Source organism: Marmota marmota, unplaced genomic scaffold (assembly GCF_001458135.2).
Source record: "Marmota marmota marmota unplaced genomic scaffold, marMar, whole genome shotgun sequence".
NCBI classification, from domain to species: domain Eukaryota; kingdom Metazoa; phylum Chordata; class Mammalia; order Rodentia; family Sciuridae; genus Marmota; species Marmota marmota.
Window position 1 is genome coordinate 2326478 of NW_026000252.1, and position 11563 is coordinate 2338040.

Genomic DNA, 11563 nt, shown 5'->3' on the forward strand with positions numbered 1-11563 from the left:
GTGAGAGAGGGAGGGAGAGAGAGAGAGAGAGAATTTTTTAATATTTATTTTTTCAGTTTTCGACGGACACAACATCTTTGTTTGTATGTGGTGCTGAGGATCGAACCCGGGCCGCACGCATGCCAGGCGAGCGCGCTACCGCTTGGGCCACATCCCCAGCTGAATATGTTTTCTAAGCAAGGGAAGAGTAACACAAAAGTCGGGATAGTGTTTCTTGGGGAGGGAGATGCAAATAGCAAAAGGCATGGGAGTGACCTGGGGAAGGACGCAGGTACATTAAAAAATATGGGTATAGGACCCTACATTTGAAGTGGGTGTTATGAAGGTTTCTCAAGTGTGCATTTTAATGTTACATACAAATTAAATAATATTGTATATACAAAATATTACATAATAAAGACTTGAAATATATCAAGCAAATGTGGAAAAAAGTTAAAATTTGTTAAAGCTGAGTAGTTATACACATCTGCATTATTATTTTATATGCTTTATGTTCAAAATATCTTAAAATATTTTTAAATTAATAGGGTGTCTATAGGACAAAATCAGAAAAAACACATTTATCTGTACACATGCGTAGAAAAAAATTCACGAAAACATGAGTTCTTAAATTATTGTTATTATTATTATTTGTTTTTGCAGTGCAAAGATGGAACCCAGGCCTTATTCATATGCATGTTAGGCAAGCATTCTACTGCTAAGCCACATCTGCCCTCCCTGCCCCAATTTTAGTTATTATTATCTCAGAGAGTTTCTTGCGCTTTTTAAACATTGTGGTAACATACACGTCATAGCATAAAAGTGACTATTTTCAGGCTGGTGATGTAGCTCAGTGGTAGAGTGTTTGTTTGCCTAGCATTCATGAAGCCTTAGGTTCAAACCCCAGCACTGAAAAAAAATACCGTTTTAATCATTTTTAAGTGTCCAGTTCAGGGGCTTTAAACATTTACACTGTTGTGCAATCATCACCACTATCCAGAACTTTTTCATCATCCAAAACTGAAGTTCTGTACATAATGACTAACACCCCTCTCTCTCCTACCCCCCCCCCATGGCAAACACCATTGTACTTTTTGTCTGTAAAAGTTTGAATACTCATACAACCACAAAACTCATATAGGTAGAATTATATATTTGTCCTTTTGTATCTGGCTTATTTCACTTAGCATAGTGTCTTTAAGGTTCATTTGTAGTGTATGTGTCAGACTTTTCTCCCTTTTTGTGTTAGTCAGGTTTCCACTTCTGTAACAAATACCTGAGGTATTCAAAATGAGGAAATGTTTGTGTCGGCTAATAGTTTGGGAAGTTTCAGTTCACAGTAGGTTGACCCCATTGTTTTGGGGTCTGTGGTGAGGGAGCACATCATAGCTGGATTAGGTGGCAAATGAAGCTGTTTGCCTCATAACAGGAAGTAGAGAGAGAAGAAGGAAGAGACTGTGAGCCCCACAATCCCCTTTGAGGGCATGCCACCAATGACTTAACTTTCTCCCACTAGAATCTCCCTCTGAAAGTCTCCACCACCTCCCAATAGTACCACAGGCTGGGAACCAAGCCTTTAGCAACATGGGCCTTTGAGGGACACTTATCCAAACCATAGCACATTTTAAGACTGAATAGTATTCTATTGTAGATATAATTTGTTCATCCATCAGTGGATATTTGGGTTGCTTCTACCTTTTGGCTAGTATGAATAACTCTACTGAATTGCAGAAAGCACACCTGAAAAAAATCATATTCTCTGAGCAAATGCCTGGACACTGGACACTGGAAAGAGTTAAAAGAAGGTTCAGAAGAAGGAAGCACTTGGACTGGGTCATAAAAGTAAGTAGATTGGGGCAGGGAGACAACAGCCTTCCCCTCAGCTAACAAGTTACTGTCAGTGGTACATGGACTCCATGTGCAGATAGGTGTAGGTGTGTGTAGGTGTGTGTGTGTGTGTGTGTGTGTGTGTTGGGGGGCGGGAATCCAGTGCTGAGTGGGCCCCAAAGCCCAATGTCAGTCCAGGGCACTGGCAAAGGACAAGAAAATGGAACAAATCAGGGAAGGCTGGAACAAATGACCCACTGAGGGGAGGGAGGGCAGGAGCTGGGCCTGGAACACTTCCTGAGAGCTTCTTTTCCTTCAGATACCTTGATTCATGAGAATATTTTTTTTAATTGAGCAAATCAGAATCCCCACCACCACCACATTTCAACCCTTCAGTAGTCACTCCTTCCAACCTGGCTCAGCCTCAAATCTAGAGCATGTGATTCCTCTGCTCAAAAGTTTTTCAGACTCCTGTTGCTTGTAATAGTCTCTAAGCTAGCATGTTAAGTCTTCCCTGATCTGGCAGGCAGCATTGTTTCAGTTGCAAGTGATAGAAGCATGGCCCAATCTAGCACCTGAACCCAGGACAGCAGGGTCTGCAAATACCTCTTTCATTCACCACTCTATTTCCAGGTCCAGCAATGGTGCTTGGCACTTAGAATACTTTAGTTAAGTATTTGTGGAATAACTAAATAAAATGGCTTAAAATTTAAAAAGGAAAACATGTGCTCTGGTAACAGAGGGAAGGAAGAGGAGCTGGACACAGAACAGTGTGGGTCCAGGGACACAAACAACATCATCCTGTGTTTCTGTCTCTGTCCCTCTCCTGGTATGGGTCCTCCCATAGTGGACATGGTAGAACAGGGTAAGGGAGGGCCTAGCTTGATACAACACCAGGTTTAGAAACTTCAGAAGAGAGACTCCATCCATTTCAGTATTTAAAAAAAGAAATAAATCCCAGGCAAGTACTCTGATTGATTAGGCTGGGGTCACGTGAATTTTCTCTAGGGCAATCACCAGGGAAAGGAGGATGGAATATTATGATTGGTCAACCTTGGGTCTCTTGCCTGGTGGGAGGCTCAACCGTTTCCTGTGATTGGCAGCCCTTGCAAAAGCCCTTGATTGCAGTGGAGGAGGGGCAGTTCCCCAAAAGGAAAGAACCCAGGAGGGGTGCTGTTATCAGAAGACAAGGAGAATCTGGTACTGGCAGGAAAAACAAAAAGCCAAATGTCTGGAGACTAGTGCATAAATACTCCGTCAGCATGAGACTGGAGTGTGAGTCCCAGGACAGCCTGGAGGAGCCTGTAACAAGCTTGAAATGATTTTAAGGTCTCAGTTTTATCTTTTTAAATCTGTGCTCACTTTAACAGAAAAGCAATGCTTTAAAATTTTCACTACTGAATTAAACCTGTCCCTAAGAAATCTTGCCATATTTGGGGGAGGAGGGGCTGTTGCACCCCTTGAAACCCTGTTATACCCTTAAAAGTATGCAAAGGCCACGAGGAGAAGCAAGACTTGACCTTGACAGTTTCCTCCAGGCTATCTTCTAACTACTCTGGTGACAGATAGCATCCATTCCTGTCTGTGCTGTATTCATGCTATGCTCCCCCTTCCTGGATTGTTCTCCCCTGTCCTCTCAAGTCCCACATCCCTGTATTGGGTTGCTCCTTTTGTCCTTTAGACCCAGTGTATTATACTGGAAAGAGCCCTGAAGACCAAGGGTCACGTTCTATGGTTGCCCTCAATTCTCTGCATGACTTCTCTCTGTGAGTTATTTCCTCTCTGTAACTCCATTTCCTCTTCTGTAAAATGAGAGTCGGATTGATCTGTTAGCAAAGGGAAGCTCTCCCTCCCTCCCTGCCTCCCCCACCCCCAGCCTCTCTTGGAATACTCCCAACTAGGAGGAGTGCACTCTGCACTGACCAAATTCTAGAAATTTTTATTGATTCAGAAATTCAGGAGCTGGATCTTTTTTTTCACTGGTAAATGAGAAGGGTTAAGATCAGTGCTCAAATCAGGGGATTTCTCTCTTTCTCAGGCCTGGAAATGAGATCTGTCCTTTAGGAAAGGGTCCCACCCATACTCTACCCCTGTTTCACACACTTTGTTTACCAGTAACCAGATTGAGGCCTAGGGGAGAGGAGGCCACTTGGATCACTGAGCTTAGCAAAGCAAGTTTTCTGTGTGATCAGACATGGCTCAGAAGAAGGTCAAAGCCCCAGCTGATTCCTGCTCAGTACCAGGTGGCAGACAGAGGAAGGAATTCCACTGTTCAAGGCCTCTCTGGCTCAGGATTGCCTTAACCCTTGCTTCTCTCCCATCCTTCTCCCTTCCCACAAGTTAAGGACTACAGAGCTAGGTACCAAGTCAATATGCTCTAATATAATGTGATAAGGAAAAATGCTTTTGAAAAACTTAAAAGAGAAGCGTACACATTTCAGCAAAAGGACAAGTTGAGCTGTAGTTATTTATTGCTAAGCAAAATGAGGGCATATAGCATCAAGACACAGGAAGAATGGTCTGAATTTTTTTTTTTTTGGTGCTGGGGATTGAACTCAGGGCCTTGTGCATGTGAGGCACACACTCTACCAACTGAGCTATAGCCCCAGCCCCTGAATATCTCTTTATAATTGAATAGTTTTGCCTCACGAGTGCGACTTCAGCTTTAAGGAGTATGACAGATATATTTTGAAAATAATGTCTAGTGATATGGACTTGCTAGATTAGGAATGATTCTTTGGGGGAAAACAGTTCCCCCAGAGTGATTTTAGAAGGCTGGGGGGAACCCTAGTTCCTCTTCTAATGTGGTGCAATTGAGGGATATTAAAACCTTTGGTAGGTGCCTTGTCAGATCATGGGCTGGGTATGTTACCAAATAGTTCTGTCTCATCTCTTACCAGAGCAAGGACTGCTTAAAATGGGCAGGTGGGGCGGGGGCAAGTTCACATGTGCCCTCCAACCCAATTTAATGGAGCTTGACATAATTTGTGGGGAAATGCAGGGGGCATGCAGGTGTGTACCAAACTGGTAAGTGTGTCATGAGACCTTGGGCAAGTATCCAAGCACCGCCTTCCTGAATTGCTCCTAGAGGAAAAGGAGCCTGTTTCAACTTTCTTTACTTCTTAAAGTGTTCCTTTGATTAGACAGGAGATAGCAGTCTGTTTAGCAATATTACTATTATTATTCTGTCATGGTTATATTTTTAAAGTAGACTTTTTCTTTTGCCAAGAGCAAATGGAAAGACACATTTGTACTTGTAAATCCAACTGAAGCTTTGCAAGGTTTTCCAAGATAGGTTGAAAATGTATTCTAGGTTCACTGATGCTCAAACAGGAATTTTCCCCCATCCCCAGGTCAAGGATTCAGACTTCTTAAGAGAACTTAAATACAAACTCTTTTTAAAAATAAAATAAGCTTTATTATTGCTATAGAAGTAACACATTTTGTTTATACAAGAATTACTTGGAAAATACATAAAAGTATAAAAAGAAAAACAAGCATCATTTATGATACTAGAAACTCAGGCATAACTGCTGTTCACATTTTGTTATATTTCTTCCCAGCCTTTTTTCCATAGAGAGATACAAAACTATGCATGCAAAATGTCCCCAATATATACTTATATTACATATTCAGGAACATATTGCAAAAATAATTCTGCACCTTACTTTTAGTATGAAAGCAATCCACAGATAACTACTACTAGATTTATTTTTTGTTTCTGCCCTCCATCCTTTTGCCTGTATATTGATACAAAACTATGCATGCAAGATGTTCCCAATATATTCATAGTGCATATTAGGAACACATCGCAAAAACAGTTTAGCATCTTTCTTTGATCTCTTATAGTGCTACAATTCAGAGGTAACCACCTTCAAACTTTAGGTTTACTTCTTCCTGGCCTTTTTTCCATATTATTGATACAAAACTACAAATGCAAAATGTTCCCAATACATTCTTATTACATATTAGGAACACATCGCAAAAATAGTTCAGCATCTTTTTTTTCCCCCATGCTAGGGATTGAACTCAGGGCCTCACACATGAACTCTACCACTGAGCTACAATCTCAGCCCCTCACATCTTTCTTTGATCACACATTAGATCATAACTCAGAGATAACCACTATGAAGTGTTGATGTATTTCCCCCTAGCCTTTTATCTGGAGATTGATACAAAACTATGAAGATAGAATGCTCTGTATGTATTATATTTCAGAGAAGGGAAAAAACAAAAAAAGTGTTTCTTTTATCACTAAACATTTTACCATACTTCTTTTTTTTTTTTTTTTTTTGGTGGTGCTGGGGATTGAACCCAGGGCCTTGTGTACATGTGAGGCAAGCACTCTACCAACTGAGCTATATCTACAGCCCGTGAGTACATTTTTATGTCACAAAAGTTATTTTTAGAAATATTAGTTTAGATGAAAGCACCCTATTCCATTGTATTAAATACACTGTATTTTATTTAGTCAATCCTCTGTTGTTGGCCATTCAGGATGGTCTCAATTTCCATCCTTAAAAATACTGAAATGAAAATATTTTTCTGGTTTTATGACTTTCTGTTCACGCAGTTTCATGTTTTTCTTGGCTACTTGTATGGAGTCAACACATTAAAGATGACCTTGTGTCTATAATGCTTACAGCTAATGTATTTCCAGTTGTTTTCTTGAGCCTAAATTCTTCATTTTAACATCCTAGCCTGAATATAAAATCACATGCCCTGTGTAAATTTCAATTCACTAAATAAAAATTTAAAAGATAAAGACACTTCCACTAAACTCCTATGAGAATACCATTCAGTTCCCCACTGCATGGCACCCAATTTCCTCCTGATCTTTTCATTGATTGATCTTGTAATACTTACAATACATATTGCTATGAAGATGAGTGGCTCCCAGACCTTTCAGTTATCAATCTGTCACAAGTGCACAGTGGTATCTCGTGACATGATGATCCCCGAGATGTCTGAGGTCTCTGCATCGTTGGCCCAAAATTGCTGTATCGCCCATGACCCCTAAAGACTTTTTAGAGAATTATGTTTGACAGTGTGAAAAAAAAAACATAGCATAACAACAACAATGACAACAACAAAAAAATACATGGAAAAGTACAGAAAGGAGAAACTTTTGGTCCTATTCTACCACCATTAAGCAACAAGAATATTTGTTTTGTATGTTCCCTCCAGTTTTTGCTCCTAGTTTTCAGTTAATGGAGTCTGTGGGATTTTCTGGCCCTGATTTTTAAAACTTGTTTTGTAAGCATTTTACAGGCTTCTAGGTCATTTTTACAGTTATCACAGCCAAAAAAGGTACTATTGAGTGAGGGACTAAATTAACAATTATGGTTGGACATTCCATTTGCTTTCCCTCAATTTGGCTGAATCTATAGAAAATATTAAATATGGGCTAAAGATTTCAAATGAATTTAAATCATACTTTTTTGGCTTGTGCCCATTGACTTGTATACACAGCTGGGTAACTTACAATCATTAGTTAGTGATACTGAGGCTAATCATGGGCCTCACCCAGAAAGTGTCCAGATCATCAGTTTCACCTGGACTAATCAGCTTAATCTGAAAATTTTCTAACAAAACATACTAACTACTTCAACTCCAGTCACTACTGTGTAGTCAGTTCTGATTAATAGATTTAGAGGAAGAGGTCCTAGAAGCTAGTCTCTGATGTGTCCTTAACCTCCAGGAATCCTAGTTTTCTGTTTGTAATTGTTTTTCTCTGCCTTACTCTACTTATCTTTCAAGGTTGGGGCAAATAATAGATAGGAAAGCATCTGGAAAAGTAGGTAAAAGCACCATACAAAGCAAGATGTTGGAATTATGATGAATCTGAAGATTGTATCTCTGCCACAAGGGTCTGGCCAGGAGTGGAGTTGGGGACTGAGAACAGGTGAGGGTGCTGCCTCAGGAGAGCCAGAGTTCAAAGTAACCAAGTCTCAGCCTGCTGCATGCACTGTTTTTGGCTTCCTGACTCTAGTGCTGAAGGCAGGGCCACCACCCCACTCTCCCACCAGTTGCTCAGATTCTAGAGCTCAATAGTTTAAGGGGAGTGCTCCAGGGCTGCAGCAACCACAGGAAGCAGAATTATTTCTGGGCTCCTCCCTAATGACTCAATTTACTATTCTCATGGGGCTTAAGCCCTTTTGAATTTACTAAAGAGATCAATTGTGGAGCCAGGGATAGGTGGTTATCAGGAAAGAATCCAGAGATCCTTCTTCATTTAGTAAGCAGTAACTAACTAATGGATGGGCATGAGTGGGGGTACAGGGGCGGGGAGATACACATTTTCTGCAACTGGTGTATATATACTGTTTTTCATTTGAGAATAATGTAATAAAGTATAAAAGCGTATATGAAACTTTAGGGTTATGAGACTAATACTGCAGGCCAACGGAAAGACAGATCTTTAGAAATTTATGCCAACTTGAATATAGTCCTAGACTTTAACTTATGTCAATAAACTTTCATTGATCTTCCCCAAGCATGCTGTGTGTGTGTTTGTGTGTGTTTTACTGGGATTGAACCCAGAGGTGCTTTACCACTAAGCTACATCTCCAGCCCTTTTTATTTTTCATTTTGAGACAGGGTCTCACTAAGTTGTTGAAACTATCCTTGAAAGAGCCATTCTCCTGCCTTAGCCTCCCCAGTTGCTGAGATTACAAGCATGGGCCACTGTGTCTGGCTTCAAGCATGCTTTTTGAACCTATTTTTATTTTCCTCTTGCACAGTCTCTCAGGAAAGCTGCCTGTTAACTCCCATCTAATAGGATCATGTTTTTTCCAATGTTGCCCTGAGCTCTACAGTCCAGGATTCATGGAACAAACCCAATCCCCTGTGGTTCCTTCTGCCTTGATGGGTTGACAGGCATGGTGTTTTAAAACATTCAGCAAAATAATTTGCAATGCAGAGTCCTTATTAGGGTTTTTTTTTAATTGGACATTGCCTGTATTAACTGAAATCAAAAGCAGTATACAATCCTTCCATCTCCCCACACTGGAGAATATGCAACTGTTTTCCTATTTGGGGTTCCACATTTGTCCTTGTTTGTGTGTAGGTATAATTGTTACAGAGTTGGAACCACTGCATTTTCCTGTGGCCCTGGTTATTGGCATCTATTTTTCCACGTAACATTGACACACATCTGTTCAAATCAATTGACATTCCCATTGTGACTGACTCATTTGGTGGGAAAAACAAATTTACATGCCAACTTTACAAAGAAGCATGGGTATGGGGGAACAGCAGGAAGAAATGGTGGGAGAGGATTCTTTTGACTTACAGATCATATAACATTTTCCAATAACATTTTTAAAGATGTATAATATTACACTGAGTGATTGATTCTATTTTACTCCCCTATGGTGGGACACTTGGGTGGTTTTCAATACCTAGTGAGTTAGAAATGCATATAAGTTACAGCCTTTGAAAGATGATTATATTTTCTTGAAACAGGAGTCTTCCATGTCCAGATCCCCGCCAAGAGTGTTGATGTAGTGTTCCTTGATTGGAAAAAAAAAATCAGTACTGCTAACTGGAGATGTTGGATGTCTTCAAAAAATATTCTTGTGATTAAAGTTTTTACAAAATTATGTTTAATTCTACTTTATCAAAGTAACCTGTATATCTTGTCCCCCAACTTATAGAAATGTCTATTTAGATTTAGAGTTAGGCCAAACTTTTCCTGTTTTAAGAAGCACATCTGTCTAATAAACTTTATACAATGCCTTATGTCCAGCAGCTTCCTCACTAACAAATACCATGTGTTGGGAAAAATTGGGCAAACAATGGAAAGGTGTCTAGTTGAGGGTGGTAAAGCTGGATCAATTAATCAGCTGACTATACACTGATTCACTTTATATGTCTCCCATACATTATGTTGCACATTTAGCAATGTTGAAAAACAAAACAATTTTTAAAAATAATTTAGGGAGTTGTTAAAGAGAATTTATAGTCTGGAACGAATTGCCATCTTCTTAACTGACACAGAAATGTTCGGCTAAAATATTGTTTTATTCAGAATTTTGTCCTTGGAGGAAAATCTAGGCATACTGCAACTTTGTGTAATTAAAGGTGGAAGGAATGTTTTAAGTCAGAAGGGCACCATGCTATCAGGAGGTTGTGTGGACGAGCTCAATTTGGGCACCTTTTGGGAGCCCTGAGAGAGGCCGCCCAGATTCTGGAAGGTAACGCCCCCAAATTAGGATCCCTCGTTCCCCTGCCCTCCTCCCCTCCTGGTCCGCAATCGCAATCGGTGCCTCACCTGGATCCTGCAGGCGCCCTCTGAAGGGAGCCAGATGGCGTGGACAAGGTCCTCCAGGAAGTTTGGGCGGCACTCTCTCCTGGCTCGAAGGAGAACCATACAGAATGGGAAGAAAAAAAAGGGAAGCTGGTTAGCTGCAGAAGGGGAATCTCATGGTGGTCCTATTCCAACCCCCAGTGCAATGGAAGACAGACCTGTTCGCCATTCGCGCCCGGGGACTTCGGGCTGGAGGGGCCCTGGCCATTGGGGGCGGGAATAGCAGCGCAGCGGCAAGGGAGTCAAGAGCCTGCAGAGGTCTCAAGGTCGCAGCGCCCCTGGGAGCCTGAGGGACCCCGCTGGCCCGAAGGGACCCAAGCCTCCCTCGCGCACTGCATTGCTCAGGCGCAAGGGAGTCTGGGAGAGCAAAAGTTTCGCGCGGCTGGAGCCAGACTCTCCGCTCTAGACTACTCGCAACCTTGGGTCTCCCCCCAAACTGGAAATTAGGGTCCCACGCCCGGCCCCTCTGGAAGACTATTACAAGGTGTCTCATAGCAACAAGAGGGTTACGTGTGTGCGTGTGCAAGTTTTGGTTTTGTCCTTTAAGATGACAAAAAGACGTGGGAAAAGATTCCACACCTCCCTTCGTTGTTTGCCAGTAGTCATTTACCTGACCAGGCCTCAGATTAAAAAAAAAAAAAAATCAGATCTAAAGTGATTTTCATAGGGATAGTCCTCTTTTCTAGGTCAACTGTGAAGTTCCTAGGCGACAACCCCCCTCCCCCGTTTTCTCACCAAAGGCTTAATGGGCCAGTCAAATGAGGGGTGGAGGTGCTGATGTGCAGCATTAATTAGCGATAGCACCTGCCCACAAGTTTGGAATCACGAAGGGCCCCTGAATTGACAGTTCAGGTGCTGTCCTGAGCTGTGAAGCTAATGCCTTTCCAGTGGGACCTCCTGTGATTTTTCTAGAGTGACAAAGGTGTGGTTGGTGTCGCACCTTCGGGGTAGAAATCTGGGGCCCGATTTGGGGAGAGGCGGAAAAAATAAGTTAGAAACACAGAGCCTCATTGCAGGGCCTTGTCCTCAGGTCACTGCAGTCCCTGCTGGCCGCAGACTCAGATTCCTAGGGAAGGGTCATTGCCCTCCACATCGCCTTGGGTTCACCTACCCTCCAGAAAGGCCTCGCTTGATCCTTCTTGGATACCTGAAGTCCAGGAAAGCTCCCCGCAACACAGTAGAGGTAAGGAAGGGGATATGCGGGAATAGGGCCCCATAATCTTTCCTGAAGTCAAAAGTGCTTTCCACTCAAGGACATGAGCCGGTTTACCAGGAACCGCTGAGAGAATTAGGGGTAGCTGGCAGTCAACCCCCTTTCTGCCTCCCCTTACTCCTTTCCCACATCCCCACCTGTTTCCTTGTTGGGGACTTAAGACGAGCTTTCCTCGATGTCCAGTGGGTGGCATTCTAATACGTCATCAGAAAGGGCTTTCTCCCCCCCCCCCC

The 11563-nt window shown here is 42.0% G+C and overlaps 2 protein-coding genes across 4 annotated transcripts in view; one reads left to right on the forward strand and one right to left on the reverse strand.

Annotated features, from left to right (window-relative positions):
* Hprt1 (hypoxanthine phosphoribosyltransferase 1) overlaps window positions 1–6450 on the forward strand; it is a 64247-nt gene extending 57797 nt beyond the window's left edge. The window contains exons 9-10 of one of the 2 annotated variants that reach the window (XM_048796574.1): window positions 1711–1821; window positions 6125–6450. The gene's annotated coding sequence lies outside the window, so the exon portion shown is untranslated. Of the gene's footprint in view, window positions 1–1710 lie in introns of both variants that reach the window. The other variant, XM_048796573.1, reaches the window with a different exon arrangement.
* Window positions 6451–8730: 2280 nt separating this feature from the next.
* Window positions 8731–11557, reverse strand: LOC107159587. Of its 2 annotated transcripts, none has more exons than XR_007344836.1 (3): window positions 11229–11557; window positions 10082–10160; window positions 8731–9320 (listed from the first exon to the last, which is right to left on the reverse strand). XR_007344836.1 is itself a non-coding variant. In XM_048796571.1 (3 exons), the coding sequence occupies exons 1-3, from the start codon at window positions 11521–11523 to the stop codon at window positions 9255–9257; spliced, it is 444 nt and encodes a 147-aa protein (XP_048652528.1). In that variant the 5' UTR covers window positions 11524–11557; the 3' UTR covers window positions 8731–9254. The 2 variants fall into 2 exon arrangements, 1 of the variants encoding a protein (XP_048652528.1); XM_048796571.1 differs by having other exon boundaries at window positions 10082–10164.
* Between the last annotated feature and the right edge of the window lie 6 nt (window positions 11558–11563).